We start from the raw sequence: 23,564 nt of genomic DNA on the forward strand, positions 1-23,564 counted from the left end.
GTAGTTTTCAGTCTTCATCCTTGATATTTTTGCAGCATTTAACACTCTTGCAAAAAACTCTCTTCTCTTTTTCTCTACATTATCCAAAATGCTTAACTCCTCAGTTCCCAGGGGTATAATTATCATCATGTCTATGCAGATGATTTCTAGATCTAATATATCCAGCCCTACATATCTCTCCTAAGTCCCAGGTGGGAATCACCAACTGCCTGCTGAACATTTTAGAACTTACTTTCACCCCAAACCTAGCCCTTCCCCAGGTCTTCCCAATTTTTGTCAAGGGGGTCACTATCCTTGATGGATTCACAACTTCAGAGTCATTTTCAACTCCTCACTCTCCATCACCCATGTATCTAATTCACTGTCAAGTTTTGCAAAATTTATCTTCATTACAGCTCTTACATTCATCCACTTTTCTCTACTCCAGCCACCATACTAGTCCAGGCCTTCATCAACTCTCAATATCCTAACTGTTCTCTCTGCCTTGAGTCTCTCTTCTACACAGGCTGTCAGAGTTATTTTTCTAAAGCACAGATCTGAATCATGGAATTATCATGCTCATGCAGTTCCAGTGGTTCCCTGAAACATGCAGGACCAAATAAAAACTCCTTTGTTTGTAGTTTCTCAACTGGTCTGAACCTACCTTTCCTTTTTTTTTTTTGAACCTACCTTTCCAATCTTACTCCCCATTATTCCTTTTCATGCACCATACGGTGCAAGCAAATTCCTCTTCTTCCTGTTCTTGGCATCTTACATCCTTCTTACCCCCATGGCTCTGAAGACACTTTCTTTTATGCCTAGAACACATGCCCCATCATTTTTGCTCTTAGAATCCCTAGTTTCCTATAAAGCTCATTTCAAATGCCACCTTCTATGAGGCCTTTTCTGATATCAGTTGCTAATGCCTCTCTCCCCCTTCCCCAAAATTACCACATATGTATTTTGTATATATTTATATATGTACACTTTTTTCTCTCCTAATAGAATGTAAACTGCCAGAAGGCAAGGACTGTTTCATTTTTGCTTTTGCATCCACAGTGCCTGGCACATAACAGGTGGTTAATAAATAGCTGTTCACTAATTAACCACTCCATCCTCCTTGACATTCTCTGCTCTCTTAGATTCTATGACATTAGTCAATTCTGATTCTCCTACTACTTGACTATCCTTCTCAGTCTTCTTCACTAGGTATTAATAACAGCAACATCATCAAAAATAAGTGATAGCTATGAAGTACTTTAGGGTTTCAAGAGCATTTAAAGCTCAGGTCAAGGGCCCCACCTTCTTAAAGATGCTTATGATGATACCCCTTATTATTAATGCTTTTATGAACTGGTAAAAGCAAGTATGACTAGTATGGTCCCAACTTCTCAGGATGTATATATGTATGTATATTAAGGCTAATAAACCCAGAAAGGGGGCACTATCCACCCCTAAGCCTCTTGTGGGATGGTACAGTTGGAGTTAAGTTCTTTACGTCCCTGCCCCACATTCCTCACTCCTTCCTCCCTCACTTGAATCTAATTCACTTGCATGTCATGGCATCACCTCCCTGATGTCATGGTCCTCTTCAAGAATGAAGGACAAACAGCAGCAACCTCACTCCTTATTAGGCAATTTAGAAAATATCCTCATCTTACTGGTCCCAGCTATCTTCCCTCTGGAAGGACAGGGCAAGTTCAATGACATGTAAGTTCTTTGTCTAAGTCTATAGATGTTTTAGCCCTGAGGGCTTCTAGGCCTTTGACCAGAGTGTGAAGGTGGTTTTATAGTTCAGTGCCACAAACCAATCCACTGTGTGCCACCTTCAGTTGGGAGCAACGCAGGCTGCACACTGAAACTAGTGAATCCTGTTGGCATTTTTTCTCCTTCTCCCCTTTTAAGTAGTGATAAAGTTTTGTTAACTGCTCTCCCTACATGGTTCTGCTGTTATTCATCTTAACTGATCTGCACTACAGCTTCTTATCCAAGCCAAAAATTACTTTTGTATTCTGCACCTGTGTATAATAAGATTCTTAAGAACAGGAACTGTTTCATCTTTCTTTGAACATAGTGTCTGGCATGTAAAAAGTTTGTTTAAATGCACTTCAACCCCTTAATTGTGCATGTCTACCATGGCTGCTAATTCCTCTTCTCTTCTCTTCTCTTCTCTTCTCTTCTCTTCTCTTCTCTTCTCTTCCTCTAATCACTCTCAGAAAACACATCTACTCCCATGGCCTCTTTCATAACCACTACACAAATGAATACTTAATCCAACCTCCATCTCTCTCCTGAGCGCCAATCTCACAATCCCATTCTAGAACTTCAGTTCACATGATCAATATGATGAGGGTTGGAGGGATACAGGAACCCTAAGACTGGAGTTTCCAGGGAGGGGCTGTCTGGAATGAATTCACAGTCTCTAGCATTCTTTAAGTCAAGATGGCAAAGATTTATTGTTACGCTTTTCAGCAGGCAAGAGTTCTTAGGGAACCTGCAACCTTAGAGGGGTACAGTTAATGTTTATATAAAATAAACTATAGTAAAGCATATGACAAATATGCCAACAGGGCAGGATTAGGGAGTGGTGAAGGAGTGGTCCTTTTTCAAAGGAACATGCACTTTTTGTATCTACTGCACAGGTATTTTACCTAGAGTTCACTGAGAAATAGCCGAAGGGTGGGACTACATGTAAGTGTGTTTTAGGCATGCAACATCACTAAGTCAACTAATGGTCAGGGCTGACTGAGAAATACCCAGGCTGCCTTCCATCAATGTCTTGTTAGACAAGATAAACAAAGGGAGTATACATATATCTGATATATGATAAGATGCACATAATGAGGAGTTCAAGATACAGTGAGTCATAAATATCCACAGCCAGTTCAGCCAGTATGCAACCAGTTCAAACTAATAAATTCTATAGGTGCAGCTGGCTACTATATCAGGAAGAGAAATAAGTGTTTTGCTAGGGCATACTGCCCTTGGGCTGGAGAGAAATTGCCTGAGAGAGTGTTTTATGGCTAGGGAGAGATGTGATTTTGGAATTGGGGTCCAAGCACAGGCACCTAAGCACCCCATCAAAAAGATGGAGGACTTGATATTTTCTTTAATCCTCACATAATCTCTCAAACATCTCCTAAACAGATATCATACTCCAAAGATAAAGCAACTTCAACTATCTCCCTGATCTAGGACACCAGAAACTCAAAAGAATGTAAAAAATTTCATGCACTAATGCCTAATTTGAACACACTAAACACTCACTCCCCCACCGCCCACCACACTACCAACAACAAGACTGCACTAGTGACCACTGCCATAGGCTTGCAACAAAAAAAACACAGCCCCGCACCCCAGGCCCACATCCCTCTTTCTAGAGCCATAGAGGTCCAAGCTCCAAACTGCAACATATTTGCTAAGGCCTCCATAGCTAGTACCATGGAAGGATTCTGTACTGCAAAATATTCCTTCAGTAGAGTGGAGAATGCATACCCCAAACCCCACCTCACCTTTCTTCTTCGAGCCATGGTGAACAAAACCACAAATAAGAGTAGTCAACCCAGGCTGCAATAGCACCAACAGGGCAGTGGTGTGTACTGCTAGGTGAGAGAATTGAGAAACAGATGGAACAGGACAGGACAGGACATCACGTGGAAGGAGCAGCATGGCAATTCACTAAACCTGAGGGAAAGCGCCCAGCATCCAGTGGGCCAATTCTATTCCACCAAAAGTCACTGGGGCAGCTAGGTGGCACAGTGGATAGAGCACCAGGCCTGAAGTCAGGAAGATACGAGTTCAAATCCAGCCTCAAACACTTATTTGCTGTGTGACTCTTGGCAAGTTACTTAACCCCTATTTACTTCAGTTCCTTATCTGTAAAATAGAGACACACTGAGGAAGAAAATGACACACCACTCCAGTACTTTTGCCAAGAAAACACCAAGGACAAAGTCCATGGGGTCACATAGAGCCAGACACAAATTAGCAACTGAACAACAACAAAAAAAGTCACTCAGAGCAGACCTAAGCTGGAGAGCTGTTAACAGCCTAGCATGGGAAGAGGCTGATCTACCATCAGGAGAACATGGTGAGCACATAATATGTGATAAATCACATTCACTTGGCAAAAAATATCAAGTGTTTTCTTACCTTACAGATAACACGACTTGTTTGCTGAACAAAGCATGACTGTTCTAAAAGCCAGAGGGACATTAAAATGGCAGCTGCTGAGGTCCTCACCCGTATGACAGGGCTGGATGATTCAGGTTTAGTGGAGTCACAGAGCATTCTTCTATCAGACCATCTTATCATCCATTCCAGCAGTTTTGCTATGCTTCCAAATTTGTTCTTTAGTTCTGGAGAAAGTTCTTCATGAGGAATAATGTCATTCCATTGAACTGCTTTATAAGTGAATTTTGTAGCCTTAAAGTTTTGTGGAAGAAAAGCTTGTTTTGGTAATCTGTGGGGCATGGGTATCTCTCTATTGTCATCTTTGATTCTGTACATCGATTTTTCTTTTAAACCAAACAAGCCTCTCTTTCCCGTGCTTTTCATTACTTCATTTGAAGAGTTTTGTATAAAAGATCTTGGCCCTTGAACAACTAATACTGAAGGTGAAGATGTTTGATTTTCCAAATTTTTGAAGTTTTCACTATTCAAAGTAGATGATATTTCTGATTCACAAGACTCAGGAATGATAACATAGCAGGAGCCAGCTCTGAACACATTCTGGCTTTTGGATTTGCCCTGACGACGTTTTAATGTTGTATGAACATCAAAAAGCAAAGAATTAAGCTCATGTTCCTTAAGATGGGCTGAAAAGCTACTTAGAAAAGGAATACCAGGATTATTAGAACCAGTCAGGTCTTTTTCAAGTACATAACTCAAGAATAGATCAAGGAATTTAATATATTCGTCATCATCACGTTCAAATTCCCAAACACCTACTATAGGAACTTTACTTTCTCTTGGTAAATTTTCATAATCACCTTTCCTTTCAGGACATTCTTCTAAATTGAACTTTTTTTTCTTATTTTTGTGCTTACTAATCAATGTGAATTCTGCATGATTCTGGGCATTCCTATAATGAAATATAAAAAAAAATTAATTCAAACTAGTTCTTCATTACTGACAAAGTCTCCCCCCATAAACAGGTCAATTAATTTATTTGGGCCTTAATTCCCCATCTATAAAAGGGAAGAAGTGGGAATGGGGAGTGAGAGCAGGCTGTTGATGATGATCCCATTGAAGATCCCTTACAACTTTAAAAAAATTGATGATTCTCTGAAATGCAATACATAAAAGATATCAAAGGGAGAAATTAAAATTATTTAAGAATACATAAAATCTACCAGAAAGAAAAACACAAGGCAATCTTTTACACCTCCCTGACTATTCCGCTGACCACAGCACCTTTTCCAAAACATTTTATCCCTTTTTTAAACCTCTCATGCTCCTCCTCCCTTCACTCTCTTGGTTGAGAACCTTGCTCCATATTTCACTGAGAGCTTCCTCTTCTCCTCTCTCCTCATCTTTCAACACTCAGATGCCTTCTGCCACTACGTGCACAAGTGACCCAGTTCCTTCCCATTTTCTCCAGCTGATTGCTCCCTCTATCATCTCTGCTCTCTCACTAATCTTCAGTCTCTTCCTGTCTACTAATTGTTTCCCTATTGCCTATGCACATGGCCACCATTCCCCATTTTCAAAAACTCCTTACTTGATTCATCCATCCAAACATCCCACTGGTTATTGTCTAATGTCTCTCCTTCCTTATGTGGTTAAATTCCCTGAAAACGTCATCTAAAATAAAGGCTTCTGTCCCCTTTCTCTGAAGTCTTTGAAGTTGGGTTCTAACATCATTCAATGGGAGTGGCTCTCTCCAATGAGAGCTGAAATGCTTTCTCCAACTCTAATGGCCTTTTCTCCTCCTCATCCTTTTTAATCCCTCTCTAACATTTAGCACTGTCAATCACGTTCTGTTCCTTGGTATTCTCTTCTTCCTAGGTTTCTGTGAAACTGCACGGCTCTACTGCTCCTGGTCTGATCATGAATTCTTAGTCTCCTTTACTAGCTCTTCATCCAAGTCTCATCTGATAACCATGGATATCCCACAGCACTTTGTCCTGAGTTGGCTCTGGAGGAGAAAGTGAGGCTGGTGACCTTGCACAGCCCTCTCTCACTCAAATCAAAGTCAAGTGCAAGTCATGTCATCATTTCCCTAATGTCATGGTCCTCTTCAAGAACGAAGGACAAACACAACAACATTATTTCACTTGGTGATCTCATCATCTCCTATGGATTCGACGATCATCTCAATGGAGATGTTTCTCAGACCTAAACAGAGGTTCCTGGACTTATTTGACCTACCGCCCCCTTTTCCAAAGAAAAAATTATTCAATGCCCCACCCCGGAAATCTACTTTCTTTAACCCTTTAATTTTTTTAAATTTATATCATTTCAAAAAATACTGCTCCCCTGGATTGTTCCAGTGCCCACTTTGGGAACCTATGAACTTCTCTCCCAACCTCCAGACTCCCATCTCCAGCTGTCTACAGAACATATCAAACTGAATATCCCACAGACATCTTAAATTTGACACATACAAAACTGAACTCATTATTTTTCCCCCAAGGATGCCCTCCTTCCTAAATTCTCTACTGCTATTGAGGATACCACTATCCTTCCAGTCCCCCAGGCTCACAACCTAGGTATTCGACCCAACTCCTCACTTTCTCTCACTCCCCATATCTACTCTGATGCCAAGTCCTATCAATTTTATCTCTGAAACATTTCTTGAATATGCCCACTTCTCTCCTTTGACACTGCCACCAACCTAGTACAGGCCCTCATCCATTCAACCCTGGTATCGGTGTGCAACAGCCTTGGACTGATCTACCTGCAACAAGTCTCTCTCTACTCCAAGCCATCCTCCATGTAGCCAACAAAGTAATTTTCCTAAAGTGTAAGTGCAACTATGTCAAACTTCCCCATGCACACTCAATAAACTCCAGGGACTCCCTATTACCTCCAGGATCAAATATAAAATCTTCTGTTCTGTCTTCAAAGACCTAGCTCCTCCTAACTTTCCAGTCTTCCTCCTTACCCCCTTCAACATACTCTTCAATCTAGTTACCTAATGACATGTCTCCCTGCTACTCCCTGAACTAGACACTTCATCTTCCAACTCTGGGAATTTTCACTGACTGTCCTTCATGCATGAAATGCTCTCCCTCCTCATTTCTGCTACCTGATTTCACTGACTTCCTTTACGTCTCAGCTAAAATTCTACCTTCTACATGAAGTCTTTCCTGATTCCTCCTTAATTCTGGTGCCTTCCCTCTACTGATTATCTCCAATTTATCCTCTATATATCTTATGTGTATACAGTTGTTTTCATGTTGTCTTCCTAATGAGACTGTGAGCTCTCTGAGAGCAGAGACTTTTTTGTATACCCAGCACCTAGCATAATGCCAGTCACACAGAAGGTGCTTAATAAATGACTGACTAATGAGCACTTCACCAAGAAATATTCCTCTATATGTTATTTTCCACAATAAATTCAAATAAACATATGAACTTAAAGTCCATACCATTTTAAAATAAAGCAGAAAAGCAGATTATATACCTTCTCACAACTATGGAGATGAATTCCTAAACAAATAAGAACTATGTAAGAGTATTTCTACTCAAACCCATCCCAAGTGAAATACAGATGGGGCAAGTATGAAAAACAAAATAGATAATTTTGATTACATCAAACTGTATGAACAAATGCATCTAGAACAGTAGTAGAATGAGAGAATATATTTATATCAGGTTTCTCTGATAAGGGTTTGGTATCTATAATATATAGATAACTAACAGAAATAGATAAACCCAAAAGTCATTCCCTAATAGTTAAGTGGTAAAGGATATGAACAAATAATTATCAAAAGAATTTTGAACTATTAAAAACCACTAAAATGTTTCAAACCACTTATAATAAGAGAAATGCAAACTAAAATAACTCTGAGGTTTTACCTCATCCCCACCAAACTGGCAAAGAGGACAAAATAAAGGAATAGTCAATGTTGGAAGGGCTGTGAAAAAACCAGGCACACTAACGCATTGTTAGCAGAGCTTTGAATTAGCATTAACTATTCTGGAAAGTAATTTGGAGTTATGCAAACAAAATGGCTAAAATCTCCAAATCCTTTGACCCAGAAATTCTATTGCTAGGCTTATAGGTCAATAATAAAAAGAAAGGCTCCATATACACCAAAATATTTATAGCAGCACTTTTTTGTGGTAGCGAATAACAGGAAACAAAGTAGCTGCCCATCAACTGAGGTACAAATTGAAGCTAAAAAAACTGTGGTACAAGAATATAATGGAATATTGCTATGCTGTAAGGAACAACAAATACGATGAATATAGAGATGCATGGAAAGATTTACACGAACTAATACAAAGTGAAGTAAACAGAGGCAACAAAACAATATGCAAAAAGATTATGACAAAGTAAAAGGAAAGAAAGATCACAAAATAATTAAAAATGAATGCTACGAAAGCAGAGCAACAGGTAGCAGTACAGCAAGCTCCTCACCCAAAACTTTTCGAAAAAGATATAGGAAATGAACCAGTCTGACTTCTGAGGGAAAAATACATGAAAAAGTAATAGTAAGTCATTTTCCAGCCAAGATTGGTATAGGAAGACAGACAATGGGAACATCTGTAGATAATGGGAACATTTTTCCCCAAAGAAAGTGATATTAAGTGAGCTCCACTATACCTTTGATCTGAATTTACTTACTCTCTTTTTTTTTCAGATGACAAAGCTTCTGAGAAAGTATCTGCTGTCTCTGTATCACTATGAGCCAGGGAATTTCCCACTTCAGTAAGGGTGCTTGTGCTCAAACTGGTCCCAAGTGAAAACCGGTCATAAGTATGAATCTTATTATCTACAGTCTCTTCTTCAGGTGGTTCCCAGATATTCATTTCAAAAGGGCCTATATTCCTCCTTACTCGTTTCAGAGCTTTCACCCTCACTTTGTAAATAGAATGCATGATGACAGACATCATTTCCTCAGTTTGTGGACCTAAGATGAAAAGGATAATCAAAGAGAATTTAATGTTACATTCAATAAATAAAGATTTAGGAGGAAAAAACAGGTATCTATTTTAGTGGCAGAAAGAATAGAAGGGAACAGATTTCTATGACCTTCCAGCTCCATCAGAACACAAATTATTAAAAGTAAAATGGTACAGAAGGATTGCAAAGTAATGTTCAATTTGTAATCATTTTAAGGAAAGATATGGAGAACAGAGGGGGTCTAGTAAACAATAAAAAATATCAAAAGACTAGAAAGGAAGCTATTAAAGGGAAGATTGAAAAAGATAATATTAGTTTAACCCAGGCCTGTAAAACATATGGCCTGCGGGCCTGTTGCAGCCTGCGAAAGGATTTCAGGGGGCTATCACGTGACCCATAGCAACCAACCATCATCAGTCTGTCTCTAGTCTAACCTATCTGCAGCCCAATGAAGTTTACATAATTCGTGCAGGTCTAGTTTAACCAAAGATAAAAGAATGCTAAGCATGGACTACTGTTTAAAATAGATGAGAAGCAGCCAAAAGATATGAACAAATCATTTTCAAGAGAAACAGTGCAAATTATCAACAACTATATGAAATCATTAACAAAAAAAGAAATGCAAAAAGAACTGAGACTTAACTGAGGCTCACACACAGGCACATTAATACAGTGTTGGTGGGGTTGGGGAATAGCTCAATCACTCTGGAAAACAATGTGTAATTAAATAAGAAAAGTCAATAAAAGAGTCCATTACTAGAAAGAAGAAGCACTGTGCTAAGTGCTAAGGCTACAAATGGAAAAGGAAGAGTCTCAGCTCTCAGGGAGCTCACATTTTAACAGAGGAGACAACAGATAAGGAAGGTTTCAGTTACAAATCAGATGAAAAGATTCCATGGTCCTTAGGGTACAGCAGCAAAGAAAACTGTTGCCTCTTCTTTAATTTCATCGCCACTGATAAAATCATATTGGCTTAGGATATTTGACAATTTGACAGTACTAAGTAAGGCCTTTAGTGGCAAGAACTTTCTTTTCTAGGTCTTCGTTAGCTGTGGCTATTGCTCCAGCAGAAGCAATTGCCAGGCTACTTCCCCACAGGGGTTGCTTCTCAAGATGATTCATTTATTCATTCATTCAATTAACATTTATTAGGCACCTGCTACTCTGTGCCAGGCACTATACAAAGCACTCTGGATACAAAAAGAGGCAGAAAACAGTCCCTGCCATCGAGGCGCTTATAACCTAATGGGAGAAATAACACACAATATATACAAAGCAAACTATACACAGGATATATAGGAAATAATTAAAAGAGGAAAGGCACTGGAATTAAGAAGGCTTAGAGAAGGCTTCCTATAGAAGATAGGATTTTAGCTGGGACTTAAAGGAAGCCAAAGAGGTCAGTAGTTAGAGCGAAGAATGAAGAGGTTGTTGTAAATGATGATTGTTGGGGAACCACAGGTTTCTAGGGGTGCTCGAGACCCCAAAATACCTACACGCCAGGTCCTGCCGAAAGAATTCGACTCAAGCCTTCTCAGCCAAGGGAAAAGAGAAAGTTTATTAGGGATTCACCATAATGGGCTGTCTTAAGAAATCCCACCCTTTGTGATGCCTGTTTTCACAAGTGGGCCAGATTCAACCTAATGAATTAGATTGAATCTGAGCACCTTCATGGAGGCAAGATGGACATTATATACACAAAGATTGTAGGAGGGATTGAGGGGTGGTCTGGGGTGACTAGAGGAGGGGCTTAGGGAGGGTCTTGAGGGGAAGTCTAAGGAGGATAAGGTGGGGTCAGAGTCCAGGAACCTAGAGAATGGAATTAAGGATGGGAAGTAGCTGAAGGCATGGATACTGATATATCAAGGGTGGGGAAGTAGCTGAACAACAAAGGGTGAGGCTAGGTAGAGATCTGGGCCTAATGATAATGTGAGGCTTGTGGCCTTAGGGGAAGGCCAGATGCAGTTGGAAGATTCAAGGGGGCTCCCAGAGACTGTATTCCAGATTCAAGGGGGTTCCCAGAGACTGTGCCCTCATCAAAGAAGACAGCAGAGGTGAGAGAGCATTTCAGGCATGGGGGAACAGCCGGGGAAATGCCCAGATCTGAAAGATGCAATGTGTAGTTTGTGGAACATCAGGGAACCCACTGTCACTGGATCAAAGAGTACATATTGAGGAGTGTGAGAAACGTGGCTCACTCTAAACAAAAAACAATAATCATTGTGAAGCCAGGAAAGTTATTTTATTTTAGCCAATTATTCTCTTACCAAAAATTCCACCTGGCCATGAATGAATTTTTTAAAAAAGATTTTTATTTCACATCATTTCTAATGGGTGAGTTACTCTAAGCCAGGCACAAGCATACCTTAAGCTAGTTACAAAAGTCCTTTTATATTTCATCCAGATTTGAATTTCCCACCTTGACTCACATTGGTCAGCATTCACCAAATGCCACCCCTTGATTACATCTTCTTATTTCCATATTTCAGTTCTCCCCTCCCTTCTCATTTTCATTTTTCCTTATATTTAAATAAAAGAAAGACCAAAAATGCTTCTAGTCTCCTCCTCTTTCGTCTGCATAAGAAAAGTTTCTCCTCAATTGCTAAGAGAATTGACAAAAGTGTGAGTCTGAAGATCTGAGCCCAGGATATCAATAATAAAAGTCCCATTATCTAATACCAGAGTCTGGGTTAATGGGCTCTCATCCGGTGGGAATGACACCTCACCTGGCAGTTCTTTGAGATACAGGAAACGGCCTTCTAAGAACAAAGAAAAGGAGTCTGCCTTTTAGATATGTTAATTATCAGCTGGCCAACATCCCCTCACTGCCCCCTAAAAACAGTTTTACCTCCTACATTAGCCACCAGTATGGCTTCAAATCATATTTCCATAAAAATTTAAAACAAAATTTAAACAAAATTCAATCATACCTTACAGGAGTAAAGTGTAAGAAGACTGGTGTTGCAATTTAAACTTAACAAAAAGATAAACTGAGGCATATCTACCAGCAAGATAACATGTATCAGCAGGGGAATGCTACTTTTCCATAAATGGCTCAATGGCTTGCCTGCATTTATGCCAAAGAACAGTTGCTCTTTTATAGGTTTTGGAGAGTACAGAACAAAGAGCAAAACAGGGAGGTAACATATGGTTGAGGACAACCTGACTGGCTACAGAGCTGAGGTACAGGGAACAACGTGATTGATTCAAAGTTTGGTAATATGGGCTAGCAACACCGGCCCCTCCCCCCACTTCTTCTCTCATGAGACTAAGAAGTGCTCATTGTTTGAGCCCCGGTACAAGATAGCAGCCCAGACTTTTGGACAGCAAACCAGACATCCTTCAAGGATAGCTTGGTAGAGCAAAGATATCTGGCCCAAACCCCCTTGTGTTCACATGCATTCTCCAAGATCAGTTTAAATTCCTTGAGGCCTTACAGGCCAGCTGAATCTCTTCAGAGACAAAGAACCACCACTTCAACAATTACTGGACAAAAGCAGTTATAGGACAAAATCAATTAATTGTAAATAGGATCAATAAATAAATGATACAGGATTAATCTTAATCCTTTCACTAGAAAGGTAGGAGGGACTATGTTATGAGGAAAGTATTTTGTATTTGCTCCTTGAGGCAACAGGAAGCCACTGGAGTTTACCGAGTAGGGGGTGACATGAGTGGCCCTGCATTTCAGGATGATGGCTATGGGTACTGGGCTAGAAGCATTACTATTCCCAAGATTCTTGGGCTCAGGGCCCCGGGCATTCTCCACTGGGGTCTAAGGGGAAGTGGTGAAGAAGATAGTGCTAGTGGTGATTTGACCCGTCTGGCAAATGCTGCCTCCTGTCTCTCCCTCAGGGTGTCATGATGCTTCAGCTAGGCTACCTTGTCTGTCCTGTAAGTATGGCAGACAGTTGGCAGGTGGTGAAGATAACTGGACCTTTGTGCTAAAAGCAAAGCTTGTGGTCATAGGGGATTCTATCAGAGTTCTTGTGCCTAGAGAGTTGGTCAGCAGTTGTTACTAGTGGTGATGAGAATGGTGGACTCCTTCTCTGCAACGATTCCCCCTCTCAATGATGGTTGCAAAAGCCAAAATGGAAGCAGGTATAGTGGTTTGGAGGATGCTGCTATTCTCAAATTCTTGGATTCAGGGTACCAGGCTATCTCCATCAAGGTCCAAGGAGAGCTAGTGATCACGGTGGTGCAAGTTTGATTTGCTTGGCAAATGCAGCCTTCTATCTTCTCCTCAAGATGCCCTAAGGAAAATTTCTTATATATACCAAAGTATACATTGGAGCACTTTTTATGTTAGCAAAAAATGGAAAACAAAGTAGGTACCCAATGATTAGACAATGGCTGAACCAACTGTAGTGTATGAAGGTAAAGGAATATTATTATATTGTAAAAAAATGTCTATGAGAAATTCAGAAAAACATATAAATCGATGTGTCGAATTAAGCACAAGGAAAATAATATACACAATGACTATACAAGACTATTACTAAAACAAAGACAAATGCTGTGTAATTACAATGACTAATCTTGACCTAGAAAAGGGAAAAAGAAATGTTCCTCGTTCCTTTCATTGGATGGGTGGGGATAATGAATGTAAAATGTGACACCAGCTGTGGGACTCAGTCTCTGTCTTGGATTTACAATTTTGCATAGTGACTTTTTTGTTATAAGGAAAGGATCACTGAGGGAAAAAGAAAGGTATTGGGGAGTTTTGGAGGACAAGAGAAGGGAGAGGTACAAAAAGGGACAAGGGCTATACCCCAAAATGACTTTGATATAAAAACAAACAGCATTAATAAAACATTCTTAAAATGTTTTATGTGTACCCCCAATACCTAGCACAGTGCCTGTTTTTTTAATAAAATTAGTTTTTTAGTTCATTGAATGAGATGATAATTAGATGTTAGAGAATTACTGTGTTCCATTCCAACTGAGTAGAAAAGAACAAAAGGAAAAAAGTCTAGAAGTTAATAAAAGAAACAAGGAATTAGTTTCAGACTATAAGCATAAATACTTCAAGAGAATATATAGAACAGAAATTATAGAAACTATCTCTAGAAATCTCTAAAAACAGATATAAGTATATTAACATATACTTATTGATCTGGTCTGGACATTCAGTAGATGCTACATGTAAATAATAATAATGACTGATAAATTTATAATAATAAGAATAAATAACTTTTTAACAAAATGCTTCTCAGACTAAAGACAGCTCAAGCTTCTTGATAAAAGAAATAATGCAACAATGTTGGAATGACTAAATTAACAGACTCAGACAATGGATAATAGTTAAGAACACATGGTGTCTTCTAATTCTTTTTCAATTTCCACAGGATCACCTGTTCTGTACAGGATTCATTCATAGAATCATAGGTGTCACCTAATCCAACAACTTCACTTTACAGATAAGGAAACTGAGGCCCAGAGCAGCTAAGTGACTCATCAGCATTCATACAACTAGTGATGACAGAGCCAGGAGTTAAAATACTGTCCTGTGTCTCCAAATTCTGCATTCTTTCCACTAACCTACATTGGCCTTAAGCCTTCATAGAGAACATTCTAAGGGAGATAAAGTAAGGGGAAAGAGAACAATATAAGTAGTTCCTCCCTAAAATGTACAGGTTTTTCTAGCTTCTCATTTTCTCCATGTCTACTAAACAGGAAACATAGAGAAGAGCATTGTCTATAGGTTGTAAATACTAAAAAATCATATTCCTCAGGAATTTATGCATTTACTATCAAACAAAATCAAGAAATCACATTACCTTTCACGGTACAATGTCTGAGTCTCTGATGAAGAGAATTATATTTCTCTCTTAAAGGTACTCTTATATCTTCAGAATTGGGAAATGCTTTCACCAAAATTTCTGCCACCTATGCAAAAATAAACTTATCTTAGTTCTATGGGTAAAGAAGTAACAATAAAGTCAAAGTCTTGCAAAGGTCCAGCACCCAAAGAGCTAAAAGTTTTACCTTTCTGGTGGGTGGGAGTTCTCCAATAAGACTCAAAATTATATCCTGCACAAGTTCTTCAATATTCATAAACCTAGAGAAAGGTAACATTCTACATGCCCATTCCAGTGCACTGAAACAGTGCTCTACCATACAAGAATCAAACTCCAACTCCATATCCTAGAGAGAAATTAATAGAGAGGGAAATAATTCTGGAAATATTTTTCTCCATTCAGTAAAATCATTTTAAAATGAGGTTAAGATCATTTAGAGTAGTTTCACAAAAGAATCTAATGAATTCAGTTATCACCACTATTATTTTACTCTAAATATGAATACCTTTTTCTTTTCCACATTTTCTCTTGCTATCTGATATTGTCTACAACTGTACGACAATTTTTCCCGGACATGAAGCATCCAACACAAAGCACAGAGTTCTCTGAAGCAACCTGAATCAAAAATAGTTATGTAACTGAAAAATATTAGTCAATATATGCTCATGTCTTTGTATTTTAGAGAGATATACAAAATGTTCCAAAAGTCTTAGTGCAGTTTTAAGCTACCAACGCTTTAAAGTGCACTAAGACTTTTGAGACACCCTGTAAAAATACACATATATGTATGTGTGTGTGTGTGTATACACACACATATGCATATGTATACATATACATACATACATAGATGTATGAATGTATCTTCTAGATCACCAGATAAGCTCTGGTGAGCTCACTAGATAAGGAATTCCCAGCACCAATGGAGATCAACATTCTGTAACTTACAGTCATAGAGAATTGTCTGGGGAATCACAAGACGCCTTTGCTCAGGGTCACACAAACAATATGCCTGAGGCAAGCCTTAAACCTACCTCTTCCTGACTCTGAGGACCAGCTCCCTGTTCACTACATCATGCTGCCTCTTTCTGTTGTTCTTGTTGAGCTATTTCAGTCGTGTCTGACTCTTTGTGACCCCATTCAGGGTTTTCTTGGCATGGTTACTAGAATGATTTGCTATTTCCTTCTCCAGATCATTTTATAGAAGAGGAACTGAGGCAAACAGGGTTAAGTGACTTGCCCAGGGTCCCACAGCTAGTAAATGTCTGATTTACACTTTTGAAGATGAGTCCTCCTGATCCCAGGCCCAGTGCTCCACCCACTGCATCATCTAGCTGCCTTTGCCTCTTGGGTATATATTACATAAATATACTTACTAAAATACACTAGTATACATAGCCTCTATACATTCAAAATTTTAAAAAAGACTTATTGCCCACCTCCATCTAACCTCATTTTCAAATGGGCAACCTTTTCTACTTGATCTGTAAGTGTGCTTCCTTGGGGACAGAGGGACGACAAGTGGGAAAAGTTTTCAAAACTGTCTCTAAAAAAATAATGAATTCTTCTACCATATCTATTAGACTTAAAAATATCTACCTGACAGTGAGGAATTTTAATATTTGGGAGGTGGAACATACCTTGGACTCCATCTAGCCTGTCCTCCAGAGATAAGTCAAGTGCAGTTCAGGATGTTCCTGATGCTACACAGCTCCTCAGTGGCAAAGCTGAGTACTTTCCAGGAGGAGTACAGGGTCAAGGTCAGTACCAAGGATGGCAGAGGAGCTTAGAGCAAGTGTCAAGCTCAAATAGAATGGGGGCAACTTAACCATTCACAAGGATTGTAGCAGGCTGAATAATGACTTAGTTTAAAAATGCAATTATCTATTTTATTGTATTTTTATTTTTGTTAAATGTTTCCTAATTACATTTTAACCTGGTTTGGGTTACACTCAGGGGTTTGGTGGCCCTGTTTTTAACACCTCTAGCCATCACCTAATTCTCATTCTTGTTTTCCTGAAAGATTCAAGCAGCTGAAGGAATAAGGGGAAAGCAAGGAGGGGAAAAACAAAAAACAACCTTCAGTCTTTAGTCTGTAGAGTTCTGGTATCTAAGGGAGCCGTATTTCCAAAGCCTAGCACTTTTTGCCATCTCTCACCCTTTCCTAAGAGTGCTTCCTCTAGGGACAGACTATAAAAAGTATAAAAGACAATGAAAAACAATCCAATTATTAAAAAAAAAAGTACAGAATTAATGGTTATAACCAATTTCCTCATTTACAAAATGAAAGGGTTGGGCCTTTCCAACTGAAGGTCCCACCCAACTGAAAATTCTATAAATTCACTTATGTGTCACCTAAAACATAAACCATGTTATTCAAACTACAATCACAACCACTATTTAATGGCATAAGACCCAAATTAAAGAAACTGTGGCCCCAAAATATGTATACTCTCTTGAGTGCTGACATTACAAATTCTAACAAGTTCTAACATAAAAATAGCAACCAAATTTTTAAATATTTTTGAGTAGTGGCAACAAAGATTCGTGTTATAAAATATGAAACATAAAAATACACGTACTAATATTTTTACATACAAAAGATGCTCTATTCTATTATTTTTTAAAGTTTTTTTTTAATCTAGGAAAGCACCTTATCACATGCAGTTCTTCTTTAGCCCCAAATCAAATTATAAATCATTAAGTTCATATTGCTACAAACCTATTGTTTTACATGAAACTTCATCAAGCTTTTGGTCTTCAGGGGCTCCAGGTCGATAGAATGCCATACCAACTTTACAATAATGAAGCAAAGACTCTGGAAAAGGACTCAATAAAGGAAGGGAGCCTTTCATTCGAATCTGAAAGGAGAAAAATGATTAAAAAATTAATTTTATAGGAATTTAGAAATCACCAGTACACTGATTTCACAAGAACCATTGTGGGTCTACACAAATATGGGGGAACAGGAATAACCAGCTAACTGGACCAGAAATTTATAAAACAAAGCAAGATTTGTTAAGTTTGCCAGTGAGGTGCCTCTCCCACTCAGGTAGAGTCATACCATTCAGGGAGGAAACAGTGCTTTTTATAGGACTGGAGAGGAGTGGGGATGGGGTAAAAATTGATTGGTTAAGGTCTATGTCAGTGGGCTCGAGGTTAACCTGGTATAATACTCCTTTTACCCAGTTTCGGGATTAGGGGTTTCTTTATAACAGGATGTAGGGGGCTAGGCTGTTCCTCAGAATAGGCTGCATAATAGAATACTATATCATATCCTATTTTGGGTTACTTGCATTGTAACAGACACATGGGAAATTACAGGCAAATAGAGGTGAACAAAATGGAGTAATTCTCAAAATGGAGTAGCTCTGGATCTACACAAACACTCGATTTAATCAAAAAGAAAGGAAAATGAGACTATGATAAAATTTTGCCATAACCATACAGTTAGAATCTTTCTAGAATCAATTATACTTTAAAAAAGGATCTTATTTAAACCATTCTGAAGCTCCCATATATCCTTAGAGACAGAAAAGCTAAGTAAATTACTTAACTTCTATTAATTTTTTCACCATCTCTAAAACAAGGAAAACGTTTATTTATCCTCTGCTTCCTCTAAAGGAAAATTGAGAATGCTGAAACTTGTAAAGCCTTCTGATCTCTAGGCCTGGTTTCTCAATAAAATCAACATCATTTTCTACTTACCGTTTGTAAGTATGATTTATCAGGGGGCAGTCTAGTATGTGTGGTTCAAGTCCTATTTCTGACACCACCAGCCACATGCCTCTGGGCAAGGCCTTTGACATCTCAGGAAACTGGCCAACATGCTAAAACTCTGAGGTGCAGGGAAGAACTACATTTGTAGAACACACAAAATGAAAGCACAGATCTAAGCCCTAATCAACAGGTCTGGTTATTTTTTAATAGTCCTAGACAGGTCAGGTAATTGTTCTGTCACATAAGCTTATGGTTGGTCATATAAAACTTTTGAGAAAAATTAACAAAATCCAACCCTGTCCTGCTCTGCAACATGGGCAAAAAGGCCCAAAATGTTTTTGTAACTTATTTTAACCTGTTTGATACTGCTTCATACAAGTGTGAAGATAGGGCAGAAAGAGCTGACTGACCATCAGTCATCTCACCCAGAAACAAAGGAAAGAAGGGATATTTTAGGCTCCTCTTTCGCCAAGGACACTCCTATTTCTAGCACAGCCTCACATTAAATTGGACATTTACTAGGAACCTGTCAACAGATAGTCAGTGCTTTGTGCTAAGTGCTGGAGACACTAATAAAAATGACAAAGTTTCCCTGTCCTCAGAGAGCTTCAAACCTAGCCTCCATATGGTGAGCAAGCGAGCAGGCACCACAAGTGACTATTCCACAAGGCCAGAAATCCAACAGAAAAGAGTGACTCCACACAATGAGACACTGAACCAAAGCCCTGCTCCACTTCAGTGTAAAAATAACAGAGACAGCCATAAAAGAGGGAACAAGGTGATGAGAAAATTCTATCAGTCAGGATGGTGAAGACAAACAGCAGGGCCAACGGTGAAGGTGACATTACCTTTTGCATCACTTTTCTTGACCACCTCAATTTTAAGATGTACCATTGAGCTGCAGGAAAGGAGCAACAAGCTGCCCGGAAGAGCAGAAGGATTCGCTGCAGGATGCCAGACACCTTCTGGCGATAATCTTTCTCGGCTTTTAATAGGAGGTCATCACCATGGTCCTGAGAAATGCAAAGTAAAAAGAGGGAATGTGTCATGTTTGTAAATGAAGAGAAAGGAACAATCATTTATTAAGATCTTTATTATGTGCCAAGCACTGTGCTTTAAAAAATATTATTTCATTTGGTTAGGGAATCAATGAAATAAAGAATTTCAAAAGTCAAAGCTAAAAAGAAAGAAATAATGATATTTAATGATCCTCAAACTGAAAATTTTCTAAAGAATTACAAGGAAGGAAATGAAATAAAATTTTGTTCAATAAAATTAGATTAAATTTTAAAAGGTCAGTATGGCACCTTTTTTTAAAAAATGCAGAGAAGAGAAAAGAAGGAAAGCCAGAAAGAAACAGACAAGCAGACAGCCTTGAAAGCTGTTCATTCAACTGACTGTATATTTAAAAAGAAAATTAAGTTATACATAAAATTCTCAGAGAAGAGGAAACAAAAGAGGGATAAAATGATGAAAAGGTTCTATGGGGCATTATTTTTAAACTATCTACCTAATACAAGAAAAAAAATAGCCCTTCAAAATAGGCAGCGCAATAACAAATAACAGATTGGAAGTATTTATTATATACCTCTGTATACAGACTGGAAGTATTTTTGGGAACTTCCGGAATTCAACTCTGATTTGTTGTGACAATAAACAAAGAGCGCTATATTGTTCAATTACTTAATGAGAATTTTATATGAAATTACCTATTCTCATTTGTAAATGGTTTAAAAGATTTTATATATTTCAGAATACCATTTTTATTACAGTTTTATTTTCAAAAACCTTACAGGAAACAAAATCAGATACCTCTTATATCTACGGTTAGGAACAAATGTTAAACAACTAGAGACAGAGGCAATTACAAAAGGTAAAATAAATTATAGGTAATTGAAAAGATTTTGCATGAACAAAATTAATATAACTAAGATAAGAAAAAAACTGTATCAAATATCTCAGATCGAATATCAAAGATAGATAGATACATACATACACGTATATATGTAACCAACAGAAATACATAAAACCAAAAGTCATTCCCCAATAGATACATGGTCAAAGGATACGAACAGTTTTCAAAAAAGACTACAAAACTATGAATAATCATATATGAATGACTACTCCAAATCACTAATAACAAAAGAAATGCAAATCAAATAAACCCCAGAGTTTCATCTCATATTCAGTAAATTTGCCAATATAACACAAGAGAGGACTACTCAATGCTACAAGGGTTGTGAAAAGACAGGCGTAATAATGCACTATTGGCAGAGCTGTGAACCGGGACACCAATCTAGAAAGCAACCTGGAATTATGCAAATTAAGTGGCTAAATTGTCTATACCCTTTGATTCTGCTATAGGATATAACCCAACGAAGTCAATGGCAACAAGAAAAGCCTCATAAATAACAAAATATTTATAGCAGTACTTTTTTTCAGTAGAGAAGAATCTGAAACAAAGTAGTTGCCAATCAGCTGGGGAATAGCTATAGTATATGAACATAACAAAGTATTTTTGTGTTGAAAGAAACAATGAATATGATGAACAAAAAAAACAAGGGAAAACCTTTGTGAACTGATGCAAAGTGAAATAAGCAGAAACAGGAAAATAATATACACCATGACTACAAAAATGTAAATGGAAAGGACAACAACAAAATAATGGAAACATAATACAGCAAAATTACAATGATCAAGCTTGGCTCCAAAAAGATATGAGAAGACACCTCCCCCTATATCTTTGCAGGGGTGTAACACAGCAGATGATTCTTCCAATATGTTATTTTTTTCTGAAAAGGTTTTTCCCCTCTTTTTTATTTTTTATTATATGAGATGGCTTTCTGGAGGAAGAGGGGACTCAATGGAAACAAAGGAGATATAAAAATGAGAAAAAATAATTTATTTAAAAATACAGTAAAATAAAAAAGGAACAGGATAACTGATTTTCAAAGTACTTTAAACTTTAATCCATCGTATTTACCTCACTAAGAACAGCTGGCTGAGGACAATATAATGGAGGAGAGGGAAGATACAAGCCCATAGGTACTAAGCCCCATAACCTCTTACTGAAGTCTTTGGCTGAGTCTATCAAAAGCTGAAATGTCTCTGAGAGAATATCGGCATCAGCCATAACTGCTGCTTTCAATACTTCTTGTATGGAATTAAAAAGTAGGTCTACATCTTCTTCTTCAATGGGATCTATAAAACGGGAAGACAAATATTTAATTTATGGAAACTAATAAATTTCAAAGCTAAGCACCTAAACTTTTTAAACATTAACTCTCAAGCATAAATATACTTACATACAATCAGTTAAAATTATTTATTAAGTGTCTGCTATATGCCAGACATTCTGCTAAGCAATAAGGATACAAAGACAAAGAGAAGCAAAAAATGTAGTCCTTGCCCTCAAGGAGCTCACATTTAAATGGGGGAGACAATGTTCATACAAAATATATCCAGAATAAGTGGAAGGTAATCCCAGAGAAATACACTAGCAGCAAGGGAGATCAGGATTTGAGATGAATCTGAAAGGACCAAGAAAGCTAAAAGCTGTGGATGAGGAGGAAAGCATCCCAGAAGCAAGTACAAACATACAGTCAGGTGATAAGAGGGACGTGTGAGAAACATCAAGAAAAATGGTATTGCTGATAGATAGTAGAGAGAAGAAGAGTCCAAGGAGACTGGAAAGGTAGTAAGGAGCCAAGTGGTAAAAAGCTTTAAATGTCAGAGGATTTTATGTTTGGACCTGTAGGATCAGTGTAAGCCCCTGGAATTCAAAGAAGGGCTGACATGTTCATACTTCTGCTTTAGGAAAATCACTCTGGCAACTGGATGGAGGATGGACGGAAAGCAGAAAGACAAGTCAGAGAGACCAACCAAAAAGCAACTGTGATAGTACAGGCATGTGACGATGAGGGCCTGCACCAGGGCGGCCGGCTATGTGAATTGGGAGGAAAGTCATACAAAAGATGTAGAGAAGGTAGACAATAGACTGGATATGTGAAGTTGATGTGAATGCAGAATCAAGGAAGACACCGAAGTTGGGAGCCTGAATGACTGAGACGGTGGTCCCCGTGACAATAAGGGAGAAGTTGGCAACAGGGGAGGTATGAGAAAAAGATGATGAATTCTGTTTTAGCCATGTTCAATTTGAGATGCCAATGGGACATCTAATCAGAGATGTCCAAAAGGCAATAGGTGATAGAGACTTCTTGTTGTTTAGTCATTTTGGTCATGTCCAATTCTTCATGACCCCTTTCTGGGTTTTCTTGGCAAAAATACTGGAGCGGTTTGTCATTTCCTTCTCCAGCTCATTTTACAGATGAAGAAAATGAGGCAAACGGTGAAGTGACTTGCCCAAGGTCATAAAGCTAGCAAGTGTCTGAGACCAGATTTGAACTTGGATCTTCCTGACTCCACACTCAGTACTATGTCCACTGTGCCACCTAGCTGCTCCAAAGAGACAAGCATTATACAGGCTACATATATGTGTGTATGTGTGTATGTATAAAAATCTAGGAAGCATGTGAATAGATCACTAAACCCATATGAGCCCACAGGAGCTGATGAGATCACCAAGTAAAATCCAAAGTGGGGGGCAGGAGGAGCGAGAGAGGCAAAGTTCTTGGTTGAGAAGGTAGGGTAAAGTATGGTTTAAGGAGGGAAGAAAAGGTCTGGAAAAGTTGCTGTGGTGAGACAGTGGATTGATTAGGGAGGAACAAAACAATCACTATGCCATAGTGAGGTCCCAGTTAAGATTACACAAAATCAATTTGTCATGAACCCAATCTGAACAGTTTCATATTTTTCCCATTATTTAGAAGCACATGACTAAGAGTGAATGCAGTAGTCATAGGAGTGATATAAGGATGAGGCTTGGCAGGGCAAGATTCCAATAAAGAACTAGGAGACTAGAGAGAAGAGGAGAGTTTACTAAGATGTATGGATGGGCAAGGGATTAGAGTGTAGCCAGTATAGGAGCTATG

General features: G+C 38.4%; 1 protein-coding gene across 1 annotated transcript in view; it reads right to left on the minus strand.

Moving 5' to 3' along the window:
* CPLANE1 (ciliogenesis and planar polarity effector 1) overlaps positions 1-23,564 on the minus strand; it is a 125,061-nt gene that overhangs the window by 71,735 nt on the left and 29,762 nt on the right. Inside the window, 8 exon segments of the mRNA XM_036746498.1 lie at positions 4,132-5,062; positions 8,777-9,062; positions 14,836-14,944; positions 15,044-15,202; positions 15,362-15,471; positions 17,576-17,714; positions 19,422-19,586; positions 21,557-21,774. Of these exon segments, the coding sequence (XP_036602393.1) occupies positions 4,132-5,062; positions 8,777-9,062; positions 14,836-14,944; positions 15,044-15,202; positions 15,362-15,471; positions 17,576-17,714; positions 19,422-19,586; positions 21,557-21,774 (2,117 nt within the window).

The sequence above is a fragment of the Trichosurus vulpecula genome, chromosome 1 (genome assembly GCF_011100635.1).
Source record: "Trichosurus vulpecula isolate mTriVul1 chromosome 1, mTriVul1.pri, whole genome shotgun sequence".
Classification (NCBI taxonomy): domain Eukaryota; kingdom Metazoa; phylum Chordata; class Mammalia; order Diprotodontia; family Phalangeridae; genus Trichosurus; species Trichosurus vulpecula.